The sequence below is a fragment of the Trifolium pratense genome, linkage group LG5 (genome assembly GCF_020283565.1).
Source record: "Trifolium pratense cultivar HEN17-A07 linkage group LG5, ARS_RC_1.1, whole genome shotgun sequence".
NCBI classification, from domain to species: domain Eukaryota; kingdom Viridiplantae; phylum Streptophyta; class Magnoliopsida; order Fabales; family Fabaceae; genus Trifolium; species Trifolium pratense.
In genome coordinates this window covers 12,615,565-12,635,027 of record NC_060063.1, presented here as the reverse complement: position 1 = coordinate 12,635,027, position 19,463 = coordinate 12,615,565, and the positions used below count along the sequence as shown (strand labels likewise).

General features: G+C 33.3%; 1 protein-coding gene across 1 annotated transcript in view; it reads left to right on the top strand.

Annotated features, from left to right (window-relative positions):
* The first annotated feature begins 952 nt into the window (after positions 1 to 952).
* Positions 953 to 19,463, top strand: part of LOC123886057 (putative golgin subfamily A member 6-like protein 3) — a 34,572-nt gene continuing 16,061 nt past the window's right edge. The window contains exons 1-3 of the mRNA XM_045935396.1: positions 953 to 961; positions 1,084 to 1,266; positions 14,922 to 15,104. Coding sequence (XP_045791352.1) covers positions 953 to 961; positions 1,084 to 1,266; positions 14,922 to 15,104 — 375 coding nt within the window. The remainder of the gene's footprint in view (positions 962 to 1,083; positions 1,267 to 14,921; positions 15,105 to 19,463) is intronic.

Here is a 19,463-nt window from a genome sequence, read left to right as displayed (position 1 = left end):
TCCCAAGCCAATACAATGCACCAACTCATATGGGTTCAGCGCTCCTATTTTTTAAATCAATTATTACGAAAAACAACGCATGCCTCCGTCGAGGTTAAAATTCGGGGTGTTCAAATTCAAATCAAGACAAATTAAAATCTCAAACCGATCAAAAAATCTCAAACCGCATAAACCCAAATATGTTTGGATGTGTTTAGATATGTTATTTTGTGAAAATCGTTGAATCGGATCGGATTTGAACACCCATATTTTTAACCTAACATTCGGTAATATTTTTTTTTAACATATTTTATTGTATTTTTATAATATTAATATTTAATAAAAAGACTACAATTTTTAATTTGGATATCCAAAAACTTATCCAAAATAAACCAAACTAACTTTGTAATAAGCGCGTGTAACTTTATCTTTGAATCAAATGAGTTTTTACCTCAAAACCGATCGACCCCGAATCGCGAACATGAAATAAAAAAAAAACATATTATTATAATTAGTATAATAAAATTATTATTAAATAATAAAAATATATTTATAATATATTATTATATTATTTAAAAAATTTAAATAAAATGACCAAGTGTGTGTGTGTATGTTAAATAATAAAATTTAAAAATAATTTGATTATAATTTAATTTAATAAAAAATTATTATTAAATAAAAAAATCATAATGTATTGTTATTATTTTGAAAAATTAAAATATATGGACAATATTATTATTATTATTAATAGATTTGTGGTTCATAAATTATATGTTTCAATTTTTTCTTGTGTGTTATTCAATAGTTCTTTCTATATTTTCTTACATACTTGGGATCTTTTTTTTTTCTTCTTTCAAAATAAAGAATATTTAGGACAATCGATCATCCGACTGCGATCCAAAGAGGTGAGATAGCAAAAGAGGTCGGACTTACCCCAACCCAAGTGCAGTTTTGGTTTCAAAACAAAAGGACCATGAAAAAGGTACATATATTTTCATTTTTATTAGTAAGATGTTTTTCATTTTAATGACAAAAGTATTTTACATGATTTACCAAGTGGTATATAGACACACTAATAATTTATTTATTTATTATGACCTCTAGTCTCAAAATGAGAAAGCAACTTACAATGAACTTCGTGCTGAAAATGAAAGACTCCGCAATGAGAACATCCAGTTGAAGGAACAATTGGAGAATACTCTTTGCATAACATGTGGTCGTCCATTTTGTAAGAATCATGAAAACATGGAACAACTTTGTCTTGAAAATGCTCGTCTCAAAGAAGAGGTGAGTTAATATGACTATCTCTATGGAACAACTTGTATAATTGACAATGTACCCTGTGTATAAAAAAAAAATGAAGTTTAAATTTTTGTTGGAGTATGAAGTTTACCCATGACTTAACATAACTTATATTTCATAATATTTATGAAAAATGGTAATAGTCTATCTTGTGACTAGTTTTGAGATATTCATATTGGACACATTCTCAATATAATTTTTTTACTATTTTATTTTTGCGTATTCGATTTATATTCATAGCGGTCCTCCCAATTTTTTATACTAGCTCCACCACTGTTGTTTGTCTTTGTGAAAAGCTCACCTCAAAGTGACCTTAAATTATAAAAGTTATCAAGATAATTGATATAATTTGAGTGTTACACCTTTTATTCATAAACAATTAACAGTGAAGGTCTTATTTCATTCTATATATTTTTCAGATAGACATGCGTAGGTATCACTACATCTGGATGTAGAAGCGGTCGCTTGGAGTTTATGTTGCTATTTGCAGTTTTATTTAAATTTATGTTGGACTGGATATTTTACTAAGATTGAATAACTATATGTTTAGTTTATGTATTAGACAATTGGTTGTCATGCTAAACTTAAAACATTATTTGTAATTTTACTTTATTTGGTACTATTTATTAATATTCCGAATAATATTTCAGTTATATCTAGAAGAGGTTAATTGCAGTTGTGCGTGGAGGATGTCTTTAGTTTACCAGGAAAAAAATTATAGGTATTTATTATTTGCGGTATTATATATTAATTTTGCACATTTTTAATATATTGATTTTGTGTTTCAAAATAGTATAAATATCTAGCTAGATGTATAATTTGTTCAGCTTAAGTGTGACTCTGTGAGTGGCCAGTCTCACATTCACCGTTATAATTTGACATGGACTTAAGCCAATCTTATAAAACCAGATTATAAGGTTAGAATTGTACACAATTATAAATACATGTCTATGTCATATCTAATTCAATATTTGACTATTAACATCAACTATGAATGTGCTATATAATAAATGTGAGCAACATACCCAATGTTTCAAGGTTCTCGGTAGAGATATGGTGCCTTGAGTCGTTAGACCACTACTAATATGCTCTACACATCTTAACACACAATAGGAAGTAAATGATCCTCTTATATACTTTGTTATCACCAAAACAAAATTAGAGATTTGTTGATCTTTAAATTCAACGTAGTTTTTTCTAACACAATTGAATTTTCGTCTTCGTCAAAAACATTAGCCTCTTATTTGAATAGATGAACTACAACATTTTTAGACAAATGTTAAAATCTAGGACAACTATAGCATTCAACTTTTGATATTTACGCCTCCCTTCAGATATTACTTTTTAAACACCGATTAAATGAGGGCACTGCTACGATGGCTCCCACCCCTCCTGCTATATTGGGCTTCCACTTCAGATATTTCTTTTTAAACACCGATTAAATCCACATCTGAAGAAACTTGCTTCCAGAGTCAGGCTTTCAGAATCTCTATAGGTTTCGCATATAGAGCAATTAATTATTTTCACCTAATGGTATAACTTTTGTCAATTTTTGAAACACTAAGAAAGCAAACTTTAACCTAATCAACTATTTATGTGTATAACTGACAAAAAGTATTAATTTATTTCCCTAAAGTACATGTTACAGATGAATCTACAGTATACTATATTATCCACAAATAGATTCAGACTTCAAAGTAATATGAAATGGTCCCTCATGTCGTCGAAAAGTACAAAAGAAAACAACAATTGAAAATGACAGTACCTGACCGCAGATGAAGAAGCCATTCCCGATAATGAACGGATACGATTTGATGACTTGAGCGAATATCCTTATTGAGCGACAACATTGACGGGGAGTTGAGAAAATCGAGTGGAACTCATGGTAAAGGAAAAGATGAATGGATAGGATTTTTTTCTTTGTCTCTTCATTGCTCTCAATTACATCTAAACCGAGCGGGCCAAGAAAAACGGGTTGTGTGTAACACCCAAACCCGTTATTTAATTAACTCTGCCTTTATAAAATCTTTTTCGAAAATACGCAGCGGAAAAATTGAAAATCTGATTTATAAAGCGCTGGTTTGAATATCACAAACTTCATTCAAAGATAATACTAATACATTTATCTAGTAAAATATTCGAATGAACTAAAAACAAAACCTCGCATCGAACGATGCGTTATTAGTTATACAAAACGGATACTTTTCAAATGAAAGCTTAAGGCCAACAGAGTATACTAAGAGGACTACATGCATATACATATAAAAACCCCTTTTTCCCGTGTCCCAATCAGAGCAGAGCTTCACCATTGCACTCGGACGAGGCTAACACATAACCTTTCAACCTGGACCCCCAAAGGTCCAGCAATTAACACAAAGCAGAGAGTTAGAAAACATAAACATAAATATAAGTGTGAGTAGTATACTACACACTTCACACGCTATCATACATTTCTAACTCACGCACATGCATCGTCAAATACGACTACCAATTAATCATTCATTTACAAACACACCAATCATATAGTTTCACGTCTTCTCGGACACTACCAAAGTGTTCATTTTATAGTCATGACGGACTCTACACTTGTTCATTTTATAGTCATGACGGACTCTACTCACATACCAAGACATGGCAACAATCACAGTATTAAACAATTAGTAAATACCAAAGCTTAACACATACGGAAAACACATTACAATCCAATCAGATAATGTCACATAACAATTATCAAATACATGTGCATTTACCCTAATGCATCTAATGCCAATTATCCAATGTCATGTCATCCCTAGACACGACTAATGCATGTGGTACCAATTGCCTTCATATCCCTCATGGATAAGTTAACAGTTTTACATCTTGCCGGATTGTTCGGAACTTACCAAACCTTCATATCCCTTATGGATAAGTTAACAGTTTTACATCTTGCCGGATTGTTCGGAACTTACCAAACCTTCATATCCCTTATGGATAAGTTAACAGTTTTACATCTTGCCGGATTGTTCGGAACTTACCAAACCTTCATATCCCTTATGGATAAGTTAACAGTTTTACATCTTGCCGGATAGCAGCTCTAGATCTTATGGATTCATCTAATCCGATCCTCGGCTTCCTTATGGACTCAAAAATCCATTTAAATCTATTGGAACCCAAGTTTCCAATTTCAACATATATATACATGAATGCATGTATGTTTGCACATATCATCAATATGATATTTCTAGCTCGAAGCTACTCATTATGAATGCGGAAACACAATTCCAACATCTAACACATTAGGATAACACAATATCCTATCACTCAAATCATAATTATTCACATGATAATTATCTGTTTAACCATTTTTATACACATAAAGTTTCATTTACACTTATGTTATAAAACACACATCATTTCCTTAACATTGCAAATTAATGCTAAAACATCACATTGCTCACTTTAAGCTACAACTTATTGCATACACGTTTATCAATCATATAACGATTAACAATAAGTATTAACAGTATCAACATGTATCAACAATCATGTAAGGATACCATTAAACCATGTTACAAGTGCCTAAACACACTTAGAAACATCAACAACAATTGCTGTCACAGAGGCCTTCGCTAAGCGAAGCCTTAGCGAGACTTGGCGAACCTCACCAGGAAGTCACCTGCTCATGGCGAGCTTTGGCGAGCTTCAGCGAACATGTTCGCTACAGCGAACTCCTGGTCGCTTAGCGAACTACACCAGAACAGAATATCTGTTCTTGAGTTATCTAAGGCGGTTTAACCTTAAATCAACTCAAAAATTCATCTAGACATGTTATAAATTCTTATAAACAGCTAATTCAAGCATATATGGTATCAAGGAACATTAATCATCCCTTCCAAACATCCAAATACATCAAACAATCAAAATCATGCCAATTTCTTGCAAAATAAGCAAAGTTGCATAAACATGCAAATCATTGATCAAACATCTACATATTCCCATTTTCAACTCCCCAAAGTTGTTTACCTCATCTACCATGAGTTCACTACACATGTTAGGATCAAAAGAATCCATTTTCCATTAAGAAAATCACCCACAAAACCCACAAGAAAATAGAGTGGAAAGAGTTTGGGAATGGAAGAATCGACATCCTCCCCTCTTTCGAATCACTCACGAATATGTAATCTAACTCTCGTACCTTAGCTCGACGAATCCACAAGCTTGCTCTTCTCTTTCTCTCCCACGAGCTCTTCCTCTCCCTCATGAGCTCCTTGCCCTAGCTAAGCTCTTGAACTTCTCATGGAATTGTAACTTATGAGACTATTCATGGTTGACTTGCTACTTATAGCTCTCTCTATTCTCATGGATCAAAGCCCAATTGGCTAAGCCCAATAACCACTTACACGCCCCAAGGCTCAATCAACATAACTTCCCGCTCATTAACTTACGTTCTCGCTAAATGATTATTCGCCGCTTAATAATTTAATTATAAACCACGCCATCGCGTAATAAAATAATTAAATAACGAATACTAAATTTTGGGTCGTTACAATTCTCCCCCACTTAAAATATTTTCGCCCTCGAAAATGGCTCGACTAAGAACAACCTCGGATGAACTCTCTCATCCGACTTTCTAATTCCAACTTACATTCTAACCAATGGGTTTCCTCATACTACCTTAACCAAAACATACAAAACACTTCATGCAAATTCGCCCATGATGGCGGCAAAGCAATCCTATACGTCACTTTTCCGAATCATTTTACTTCCCTGGGTATTCCTTATACCATCTCCGGTCAAAATAACACTTCTTCCGGATTCACACCAACAATCATTCAAATTCCAAACAAACCAAGTCTGACAAAATCAGTTTATTCCAATCTACACAATGAAGTTTACTACCAACAATAGATCAAGGATAGCTAATCCCTCGATTTGTCGATAGATAGTCAACAATCGTGACAACGGTATAAATCATTCTTATCAAACTACTTAAAATTTCAACTTAACATCTTACGGTACTCGCAGCACCACTCCAAAACAAAACCACTTAACCCAAAATACTCCGAAAGACCCTTCTGTTGCATACTTCACAACTTTCCAAATTCCATAAGTTCTTAACTGCGTCGAATCTCACTCCAACCATTCATTCGGTAGCATAACTTCTACACTCATTTGTTGTCCAACTTCTCAAAGTTCTTAACACGTTCCAAAAATATATTATCTTAAGTCACTCGTCGACTAACTATCATTTCATCGTCCATGATGAAAATATCCAAAATATTTCATTTCCTTACCACATAGTATTACTATACTACTCTAACATATACGATGTTCCCAACATCACTTAGTCTCCACCGACTTTTCCAATAAGTCGTTGTCAATCTCATTCTTACTTCCGAATGGTACAAAACACTCTCTCTGATACTTTCTTATTTCCAATTATTCAAATACGACACTTCACACTTAGCTTTATTTCAACCTCCAAAGGTTCATCCACCCTCGACACTAATTGTCCGATCACCATCTAAATGAAAATATTTCCTTCTCGACAAACTCTTATAAAATCCATCAAATTGTTATCCCATTTCCATCTCGGAATAACTCTACTACTCGTACAATCCACTACCACTCGATAACTTAACAAGTATACCAATTTCTAACACGGTATTTCTTAATCCCATTCTCATCTACTTCTGAGAATTCACTTCTTTTTCCTTGGTTAAATAACACTAACGGTTCTCCAACCTTCACATCTAATTTCTAAGCTTCTCAAATCTTTCCAAGAAATGACTACTCGGTTCTAACACACTCAGCCGCTATAAATCCTTCCTAGGCTCTTCTCGATCACCTAGTAATTCCATATTTAATCTCAGCTACTATCAAAAGTTGATTTCCAAACAACCATGATCTCCGTCTTGTTGATTCCAACACAACTCTCATCAGATTCCTCTGAAAACTTTTCATCAACAAAGCTTCCATCTTTATCACTCTTCCTCCTCTTTGAGGATGAACCATCAAGTGAAAGACAACCAAACAATGGAACATTCTTGCTACGAGTTCCGCTAGAAACACCACCAGTCCCACTTATTGTAATCGGGTTTTCAGTTCCCTAACCACACCTCCAATCCTTGACATCAATCTCCCACTTAACTTAACCCTCAAGGTACCCACCATTCGCATACTCGTCGTATGATCATCACTAGGTTTTCTTACCCTTGACGCACACGTCTTCTCCGTTTCCCAGCAACGGTGTTCACTTAACATTCAATCTGCTCCATCGTTCCCCAATGGCCACATTCTCCCTACGGCTAAACAACTTCATTCCGACTCACTCCGAAATGATCATCTGATACTTCCTCCAAAATATTCTCCAAATAAGAACTCCACTTCGAGAACATCTCTATTCGTCCTTACTCCTCGCGTTCGAAACATCCTGGAGAGACAAAATCTTCTCCCCCACTTATCTCAAACCCACCTTTACACTTCCACTAGAACATCCGGTGTAAGCACCTAACCGTCCTATCGATTCCAAATCTATTCCTCCCAAGAGAAATCTAATACCGACAGCATTCACATGCATGTCGTATGCAAAGGGTAAACATAAGGTAAGATATCTAAACATCTACTCAAAACCCCGGTGCAGTCCTTTTGACATACACACCACTACAAAATACATAAACACACTATTCCCATCTATGCTAATGTAACAACCTACGTAACAACTAGCATACATAAACACAACAACATGTCAATACATATATTTATAACTAAACTATATGTAAGACAATGAAACATCCATGTACACAAGACATCAAGTCAAGTACATGCATTACATTTCATTTGCCCGCTTACTTACAACATCTACTCAAACATGTATAAAACATAGCATGTTCTAAAACAAGTTCTCATCATGAGAATACATTCACATAGTTCAATTAAAGAACCACACTAAGTACTAGTAATCAATCTACCACATGTTATAAACAAACATATAACAACACACATTAGGATCTACTTACATCCTACTCCTTTCTCACTCTAGTGAAAAATTCATTTTCACTTACTCAAAAGAAAATAATCTTATGTTTTCAACAAAATCTTCATCACATGCAGTTTTACATCATGCTGGATCATCAACTATTAGCAATAAGCATCTACAAACCAAAAGTTCAAACCACACAAATTTTTAAAACTTTAAGCATAAAAATACTCAACCACTACTTGACTTGATAACTTATAACAATGATAAGTATCAATCGCATCAAGTACACACAACAAGAAAAGACAGACACAACTGGCACACACGCTCACTCGATCTGAATGCACAGACCGGCTCTGATTGATACCTAACCTCACAGTCCGAAGACAACTGCTCTGATACCACTTTGTAACACCCAAACCCGTTATTTAATTAACTCTGCCTTTATAAAATCTTTTTCGAAAATACGCAGCGGAAAAATTGAAAATCTGATTTATAAAGCGCTGGTTTGAATATCACAAACTTCATTCAAAGATAATACTAATACATTTATCTAGTAAAATATTCGAATGAACTAAAAACAAAACCTCGCATCGAACGATGCGTTATTAGTTATACAAAACGGATACTTTTCAAATGAAAGCTTAAGGCCAACAGAGTATACTAAGAGGACTACATGCATATACATATAAAAACCCCTTTTTCCCGTGTCCCAATCAGAGCAGAGCTTCACCATTGCACTCGGACGAGGCTAACACATAACCTGTCAACCTGGACCCCCAAAGGTCCAGCAATTAACACAAAGCAGAGAGTTAGAAAACATAAACATAAATATAAGTGTGAGTAGTATACTACACACTTCACACGCTATCATACATTTCTAACTCACGCACATGCATCGTCAAATACGACTACCAATTAATCATTCATTTACAAACACACCAATCATATAGTTTCACGTCTTCTCGGACACTACCAAAGTGTTCATTTTATAGTCATGACGGACTCTACACTTGTTCATTTTATAGTCATGACGGACTCTACTCACATACCAAGACATGGCAACAATCACAGTATTAAACAATTAGTAAATACCAAAGCTTAACACATACGGAAAACACATTACAATCCAATCAGATAATGTCACATAACAATTATCAAATACATGTGCATTTACCCTAATGCATCTAATGCCAATTATCCAATGTCATGTCATCCCTAGACACGACTAATGCATGTGGTACCAATTGCCTTCATATCCCTCATGGATAAGTTAACAGTTTTACATCTTGCCGGATTGTTCGGAACTTACCAAACCTTCATATCCCTTATGGATAAGTTAACAGTTTTACATCTTGCCGGATTGTTCGGAACTTACCAAACCTTCATATCCCTTATGGATAAGTTAACAGTTTTACATCTTGCCGGATTGTTCGGAACTTACCAAACCTTCATATCCCTTATGGATAAGTTAACAGTTTTACATCTTGCCGGATAGCAGCTCTAGATCTTATGGATTCATCTAATCCGATCCTCGGCTTCCTTATGGACTCAAAAATCCATTTAAATCTATTGGAACCCAAGTTTCCAATTTCAACATATATATACATGAATGCATGTATGTTTGCACATATCATCAATATGATATTTCTAGCTCGAAGCTACTCATTATGAATGCGGAAACACAATTCCAACATCTAACACATTAGGATAACACAATATCCTATCACTCAAATCATAATTATTCACATGATAATTATCTGTTTAACCATTTTTATACACATAAAGTTTCATTTACACTTATGTTATAAAACACACATCATTTCCTTAACATTGCAAATTAATGCTAAAACATCACATTGCTCACTTTAAGCTACAACTTATTGCATACACGTTTATCAATCATATAACGATTAACAATAAGTATTAACAGTATCAACATGTATCAACAATCATGTAAGGATACCATTAAACCATGTTACAAGTGCCTAAACACACTTAGAAACATCAACAACAATTGCTGTCACAGAGGCCTTCGCTAAGCGAAGCCTTAGCGAGACTTGGCGAACCTCACCAGGAAGTCACCTGCTCATGGCGAGCTTTGGCGAGCTTCAGCGAACATGTTCGCTACAGCGAACTCCTGGTCGCTTAGCGAACTACACCAGAACAGAATATCTGTTCTTGAGTTATCTAAGGCGGTTTAACCTTAAATCAACTCAAAAATTCATCTAGACATGTTATAAATTCTTATAAACAGCTAATTCAAGCATATATGGTATCAAGGAACATTAATCATCCCTTCCAAACATCCAAATACATCAAACAATCAAAATCATGCCAATTTCTTGCAAAATAAGCAAAGTTGCATAAACATGCAAATCATTGATCAAACATCTACATATTCCCATTTTCAACTCCCCAAAGTTGTTTACCTCATCTACCATGAGTTCACTACACATGTTAGGATCAAAAGAATCCATTTTCCATTAAGAAAATCACCCACAAAACCCACAAGAAAATAGAGTGGAAAGAGTTTGGGAATGGAAGAATCGACATCCTCCCCTCTTTCGAATCACTCACGAATATGTAATCTAACTCTCGTACCTTAGCTCGACGAATCCACAAGCTTGCTCTTCTCTTTCTCTCCCACGAGCTCTTCCTCTCCCTCATGAGCTCCTTGCCCTAGCTAAGCTCTTGAACTTCTCATGGAATTGTAACTTATGAGACTATTCATGGTTGACTTGCTACTTATAGCTCTCTCTATTCTCATGGATCAAAGCCCAATTGGCTAAGCCCAATAACCACTTACACGCCCCAAGGCTCAATCAACATAACTTCCCGCTCATTAACTTACGTTCTCGCTAAATGATTATTCGCCGCTTAATAATTTAATTATAAACCACGCCATCGCGTAATAAAATAATTAAATAACGAATACTAAATTTTGGGTCGTTACATTGTGGGTCTTAAGACCCAACCAAGTGTTAAGAAGATCCATTGCTAAATGCTCCCATTCGCATGATACTTGAACCCCCCGATACTTAATATATTAAAAGTCCTTTTTTTGTGTTTTATTTGGGTTGCAATTAGAAGCATTTGTTTTGATGTAGTGTTATAATGGGTTGGCTTAATGGACCGAAAATGCAAGCACGGTCCAAAAAGCCCACATGAATGGAAAACAAAAAAAATATCTGGATGATCTTAGAGATGGACACATGTTATTTCTTGCTATGAGTTGGTTTTCTCTCTCTCCGTCTCTTTATGTTTTACCTCTGTCAAAAAAATTTGATAAAAAAATGACTCATATATAACAGTGAGCAATAAGTTTCAACGTCGGATCGACGAATAACACTGCACCTCTTTCGATGGTCAATCTCTAAGCAGTGACACATAGGATTTTAGGTTGCAATTAGAAGAATTTGTTTTGATGTAGTGTTCTAATGAGTTGGCTTAATGGACCGAAAACGCAAGCACGGTCCAAAAAGCCCGCATGAATGGTAAACAAACAAAATATGTGGATGATCTTAGAGATGGACACTTGTTATTTTTTGCTATCAGTTGGTTTTCTCTCTCTTCCATTCCTAAAGGGTGTTTGAATGAAATTAATAGGAATTGAGTTGGCGTTGAGTGACTGTTGGGCAAAGGTTTGTTTTGTGGCTGGAGTTTTGCTACAGGTTGTTCGTGATCCTGCATTGGAGCTGTTGGTGTTGAAGAAAAAATGGTAGCTTGGTGGATTCAAGAAGACTTATAGGAAAGTTACAAGTCCATAGACGACGCCACTGCTTTGAATAGGCAGAACAAAACAACTCATTTGGTGAGACTAAGGTGTTGTTTGTTATGGTTAAGAGCTTCAAGCACAGAGGGGACAAATACCTGCATAAATATTAACGCTGAAGTCAATATTTGCTTAAGGGGAATGTGTATGAATTGAGTGAACTGTGTGTACCTTGAGTGCTGATGCATAGGTGCATTTAAAGGAAACATCATGCATGAATATGAATGAAGAGTGACAATTCCACTACGTGACTATCATAATGAATAATACCATGAAATGACTATTCTTTTACTATTATGAGTTGAATATTTGGGCCTTGAATGTATTGAGCTCTAGCCAATCCAGAATAGAGATATCAATTAATAGGGTAAAATAGTGTTTACCCCTTGTAATGTTCACAAATTTTAGTTACCCCTTGTAACATTTTTTTTATTACCCCATGTAATGTCAAGAATTTCTTCCTTTTATCCCCTCATGGAATATGTTGCCTTCAAATTTCTCATAAATGATGACATGACATGTTTAGTGAGGGGGTAAACCAAAATTCGCTAATATTACAAGTGTAAAAGGACGGATTTTTAAGCCAACATATTCAATGACGGACTAAAAAGGAAGAATCTTGACATTACATGTTGGGTAATTGAAAAAATATTAAGGTGTATACCAAAATTACCTAACATTACCGGATGATAAACACTAATTAACCCTGATTAATAAAACTTATACTTTTTAAAGTGAATAACCGAGAGTACTAGGGTTCAAACCCCGACCTTGACATTTATATGCAATGTTCCTACTCATCGAACTATGCTCGCGGGGACTATACCCATTGTTGTCTTAAATATAAGTTAATTAAAATCTCAAATATATTTGATCAAATATTGACCTAAATACATTTGACTTTTTAATCATATTTTTTATAATAAGACTTTTTTTCCATCAAAAGAAACCGTCAAAAGACTTTTTTAATTATTTTAAATATAATATTTAAATGATATTTTAGGAATTTCAACGTTAAATTGAGTAAAATTAATTATACTTGATATTATCAAATGAATATACTTTTTTCTATATTTTGAGGCAGCAAATTCTTTATAAGTACTACTCACTATTTTTTTTAGGTCATTTTCCCATCCTTTGATTTTTTTAGGTCAAAAGAGATAAAAAAAAAAGTCAAGTTTTTTGAACTAGAGATGGACTTGTCAAGAAACATAGCTGATGCTCAACAAGAAGGCTCTAACAAAACAAAAAGAGGAATCAAACGTCATTCTGTCATTCAAACAAGTAGACTGGAAGAGTAAGACAACTAATCCTTTACTTGCGAAAAATTTCTTAGATTTTTTTTTTTTAAATTCATTTTATTAGCCTGTGAAAGAGTATTAAATTTGCATTATTGTTGAACCTTTAATCACCCCCATTTTATACCTATATCTCAAAAGTTTATTTAAAAAATAAAACAAAAATATATAAAAGAGGAGGACTACACCTTAGTCCTTAATCCCTTGTAATAGATCCAACCCAATTAATAAAATTCTGTTGAATTTTGCATCCCTCATTATATTTTGACTAATGATTTTGCATCCAATCCACTATTAATTAGCTAGATCCTATCGATTTGGATTACAATATTATTCATGTCCAAGATCCTATACGCCACCCGAGATGGTTAAGCTTAGATCTCTAGTCTGGGTGGATGGCGGCGCTCCTATTTGTTTTTTTTTTTAAGAAGCTAAATTAACTCATTCAAATTGGCACTAGAGATAATCGAACCTCAGATCTCAAGAGGAGCACACTCTCAGGTCCCAAGCCAATACAATGCACCAACTCATATGGGTTCAGCGCTCCTATTTTTTAAATCAATTATTACGAAAAACAACGCATGCCTCCGTCGAGGTTAAAATTCGGGGTGTTCAAATTCAAATCAAGACAAATTAAAATCTCAAACCGATCAAAATATCTCAAACCGCATAAACCCAAATATGTTTGGATGTGTTTAGATATGTTATTTTGTGAAAATCGTTGAATCGGATCGGATTTGAACACCCATATTTTTAACCTAACATTCGGTAATATTTTTTTTTAACATATTTTATTGTATTTTTATAATATTAATATTTAATAAAAAGACTACAATTTTTAATTTGGATATCCAAAAACTTATCCAAAATAAACCAAACTAACTTTGTAATAAGCGCGTGTAACTTTATCTTTGAATCAAATGAGTTTTTACCTCAAAACCGATCGACCCCGAATCGCGAACATGAAATAAAAAAAAAAAACATATTATTATAATTAGTATAATAAAATTATTATTAAATAATAAAAATATATTTATAATATATTATTATATTATTTAAAAAATTTAAATAAAATGACCAAGTGTGTGTGTGTATGTTAAATAATAAAATTTAAAAATAATTTGATTATAATTTAATTTAATAAAAAATTATTATTAAATAAAAAAATCATAATGTATTGTTATTATTTTGAAAAATTAAAATATATGGACAATATTATTATTATTATTATTATTATTATTATTATTAATAGATTTGTGGTTCATAAATTATATGTTTCAATTTTTTCTTGTGTGTTATTCAATAGTTCTTTCTATATTTTCTCACATACTTGGGATCTTTTTTTTTTTCTTCTTTCAAAATAAAGAATATTTAGGACAATCGATCATCCGACTGCGATCCAAAGAGGTGAGATAGCAAAAGAGGTCGGACTTACCCCAACCCAAGTGCAGTTTTGGTTTCAAAACAAAAGGACCATGAAAAAGGTACATATATTTTCATTTTTATTAGTAAGATGTTTTTCATTTTAATGACAAAAGTATTTTACATGATTTACCAAGTGGTATATAGACACACTAATAATTTATTTATTTATTATGACCTCTAGTCTCAAAATGAGAAAGCAACTTACAATGAACTTCGTGCTGAAAATGAAAGACTCCGCAATGAGAACATCCAGTTGAAGGAACAATTGGAGAATACTCTTTGCATAACATGTGGTCGTCCATTTTGTAAGAATCATGAAAACATGGAACAACTTTGTCTTGAAAATGCTCGTCTCAAAGAAGAGGTGAGTTAATATGACTATCTCTATGGAACAACTTGTATAATTGACAATGTACCCTGTGTATAAAAAAAAAATGAAGTTTAAATTTTTGTTGGAGTATGAAGTTTACCCATGACTTAACATAACTTATATTTCATAATATTTATGAAAAATGGTAATAGTCTATCTTGTGACTAGTTTTGAGATATTCATATTGGACACATTCTCAATATAATTTTTTTACTATTTTATTTTTGCGTATTCGATTTATATTCATAGCGGTCCTCCCAATTTTTTATACTAGCTCCACCACTGTTGTTTGTCTTTGTGAAAAGCTCACCTCAAAGTGACCTTAAATTATAAAAGTTATCAAGATAATTGATATAATTTGAGTGTTACACCTTTTATTCATAAACAATTAACAGTGAAGGTCTTATTTCATTCTATATATTTTTCAGATAGACATGCGTAGGTATCACTACATCTGGATGTAGAAGCGGTCGCTTGGAGTTTATGTTGCTATTTGCAGTTTTATTTAAATTTATGTTGGACTGGATATTTTACTAAGATTGAATAACTATATGTTTAGTTTATGTATTAGACAATTGGTTGTCATGCTAAACTTAAAACATTATTTGTAATTTTACTTTATTTGGTACTATTTATTAATATTCCGAATAATATTTCAGTTATATCTAGAAGAGGTTAATTGCAGTTGTGCGTGAAGGATGTCTTTAGTTTACCAGGAAAAAAATTATAGGTATTTATTATTTGCGGTATTATATATTAATTTTGCACATTTTTAATATATTGATTTTGTGTTTCAAAATAGTATAAATATCTAGCTAGATGTATAATTTGTTCAGCTTAAGTGTGACTCTGTGAGTGGCCAGTCTCACATTCACCGTTATAATTTGACATGGACTTAAGCCAATCTTATAAAACCAGATTATAAGGTTAGAATTGTACACAATTATAAATACATGTCTATGTCATATCTAATTCAATATTTGACTATTAACATCAACTATGAATGTGCTATATAATAAATGTGAGCAACATACCCAATGTTTCAAGGTTCTCGGTAGAGATATGGTGCCTTGAGTCGTTAGACCACTACTAATATGCTCTACACATCTTAACACACAATAGGAAGTAAATGATCCTCTTATATACTTTGTTATCACCAAAACAAAATTAGAGATTTGTTGATCTTTAAATTCAACGTAGTTTTTTCTAACACAATTGAATTTTCGTCTTCGTCAAAAACATTAGCCTCTTATTTGAATAGATGAACTACAACATTTTTAGACAAATGTTAAAATCTAGGACAACTATAGCATTCAACTTTTGATATTTACGCCTCCCTTCAGATATTACTTTTTAAACACCGATTAAATGAGGGCACTGCTACGATGGCTCCCACCCCTCCTGCTATATTGGGCTTCCACTTCAGATATTTCTTTTTAAACACCGATTAAATCCACATCTGAAGAAACTTGCTTCCAGAGTCAGGCTTTCAGAATCTCTATAGGTTTCGCATATAGAGCAATTAATTATTTTCACCTAATGGTATAACTTTTGTCAATTTTTGAAACACTAAGAAAGCAAACTTTAACCTAATCAACTATTTATGTGTATAACTGACAAAAAGTATTAATTTATTTCCCTAAAGTACATGTTACAGATGAATCTACAGTATACTATATTATCCACAAATAGATTCAGACTTCAAAGTAATATGAAATGGTCCCTCATGTCGTCGAAAAGTACAAAAGAAAACAACAATTGAAAATGACAGTACCTGACCGCAGATGAAGAAGCCATTCCCGATAATGAACGGATACGATTTGATGACTTGAGCGAATATCCTTATTGAGCGACAACATTGACGGGGAGTTGAGAAAATCGAGTGGAACTCATGGTAAAGGAAAAGATGAATGGATAGGATTTTTTTCTTTGTCTCTTCATTGCTCTCAATTACATCTAAACCGAGCGGGCCAAGAAAAACGGGTTGTGGGTCTTAAGACCCAACCAAGTGTTAAGAAGATCCATTGCTAAATGCTCCCATTCGCATGATACTTGAACCCCCCGATACTTAATATATTAAAAGTCCTTTTTTTGTGTTTTATTTGGGTTGCAATTAGAAGCATTTGTTTTGATGTAGTGTTATAATGGGTTGGCTTAATGGACCGAAAATGCAAGCACGGTCCAAAAAGCCCACATGAATGGAAAACAAAAAAAATATCTGGATGATCTTAGAGATGGACACATGTTATTTCTTGCTATGAGTTGGTTTTCTCTCTCTCCGTCTCTTTATGTTTTACCTCTGTCAAAAAAATTTGATAAAAAAATGACTCATATATAACAGTGAGCAATAAGTTTCAACGTCGGATCGACGAATAACACTGCGCCTCTTTCGATGGTCAATCTCTAAGCAGTGACACATAGGATTTTAGGTTGCAATTAGAAGAATTTGTTTTGATGTAGTGTTCTAATGAGTTGGCTTAATGGACCGAAAACGCAAGCACGGTCCAAAAAGCCCGCATGAATGGTAAACAAACAAAATATGTGGATGATCTTAGAGATGGACACTTGTTATTTTTTGCTATCAGTTGGTTTTCTCTCTCTTCCATTCCTAAAGGGTGTTTGAATGAAATTAATAGGAATTGAGTTGGCGTTGAGTGACTGTTGGGCAAAGGTTTGTTTTGTGGCTGGAGTTTTGCTACAGGTTGTTCGTGATCCTGCATTGGAGCTGTTGGTGTTGAAGAAAAAATGGTAGCTTGGTGGATTCAAGAAGACTTATAGGAAAGTTACAAGTCCATAGACGACGCCACTGCTTTGAATAGGCAGAACAAAACAACTCATTTGGTGAGACTAAGGTGTTGTTTGTTATGGTTAAGAGCTTCAAGCACAGAGGGGACAAATACCTGCATAAATATTAACGCTGAAGTCAATATTTGCTTAAGGGGAATGTGTATGAATTGAGTGAACTGTGTGTACCTTGAGTGCTGATGCATAGGTGCATTTAAAGGAAACATCATGCATGAATATGAATGAAGAGTGACAATTCCACTACGTGACTATCATAATGAATAATACCATGAAATGACTATTCTTTTACTATTATGAGTTGAATATTTGGGCCTTGAATGTATTGAGCTCTAGCCAATCCAGAATAGAGATATCAATTAATAGGGTAAAATAGTGTTTACCCCTTGTAATGTTCACAAATTTTAGTTACCCCTTGTAACATTTTTTTTATTACCCCATGTAATGTCAAGAATTTCTTCCTTTTATCCCCTCATGGAATATGTTGCCTTCAAATTTCTCATAAATGATGACATGACATGTTTAGTGAGGGGGTAAACCAAAATTCGCTAATATTACAAGTGTAAAAGGACGGATTTTTAAGCCAACATATTCAATGACGGACTAAAAAGGAAGAATCTTGACATTACATGTTGGGTAATTGAAAAAATATTAAGGTGTATACCAAAATTACCTAACATTACCGGATGATAAACACTAATTAACCCTGATTAATAAAACTTATACTTTTTAAAGTGAATAACCGAGAGTACTAGGGTTCAAACCCCGACCTTGACATTTATATGCAATGTTCCTACTCATCGAACTATGCTCGCGGGGACTATACCCATTGTTGTCTTAAATATAAGTTAATTAAAATCTCAAATATATTTGATCAAATATTGACCTAAATACATTTGACTTTTTAATCATATTTTTTATAATAAGACTTTTTTTCCATCAAAAGAAACCGTCAAAAGACTTTTTTAATTATTTTAAATATAATATTTAAATGATATTTTAGGAATTTCAACGTTAAATTGAGTAAAATTAATTATACTTGATATTATCAAATGAATATACTTTTTTCTATATTTTGAGGCAGCAAATTCTTTACAAGTACTACTCACTATTTTTTTTAGGTCATTTTCCCATCCTTTGATTTTTTTAGGTCAAAAGAGATAAAAAAAAAAGTCAAGTTTTTTGAACTAGAGATGGACTTGTCAAGAAACATAGCTGATGCTCAACAAGAAGGCTCTAACAAAACAAAAAGAGGAATCAAACGTCATTCTGTCATTCAAACAAGTAGACTGGAAGAGTAAGACAACTAATCCTTTACTTGCGAAAAATTTCTTAGATTTTTTTTTTTAAATTCATTTTATTAGCCTGTGAAAGAGTATTAAATTTGCATTATTGTTGAACCTTTAATCACCCCCATTTTATACCTATATCTCAAAAGTTTATTTAAAAAATAAAACAAAAATATATAAAAGAGGAGGACTACACCTTAGTCCTTAATCCCTTGTAATAGATCCAACCCAATTAATAAAATTCTGTTGAATTTTGCATCCC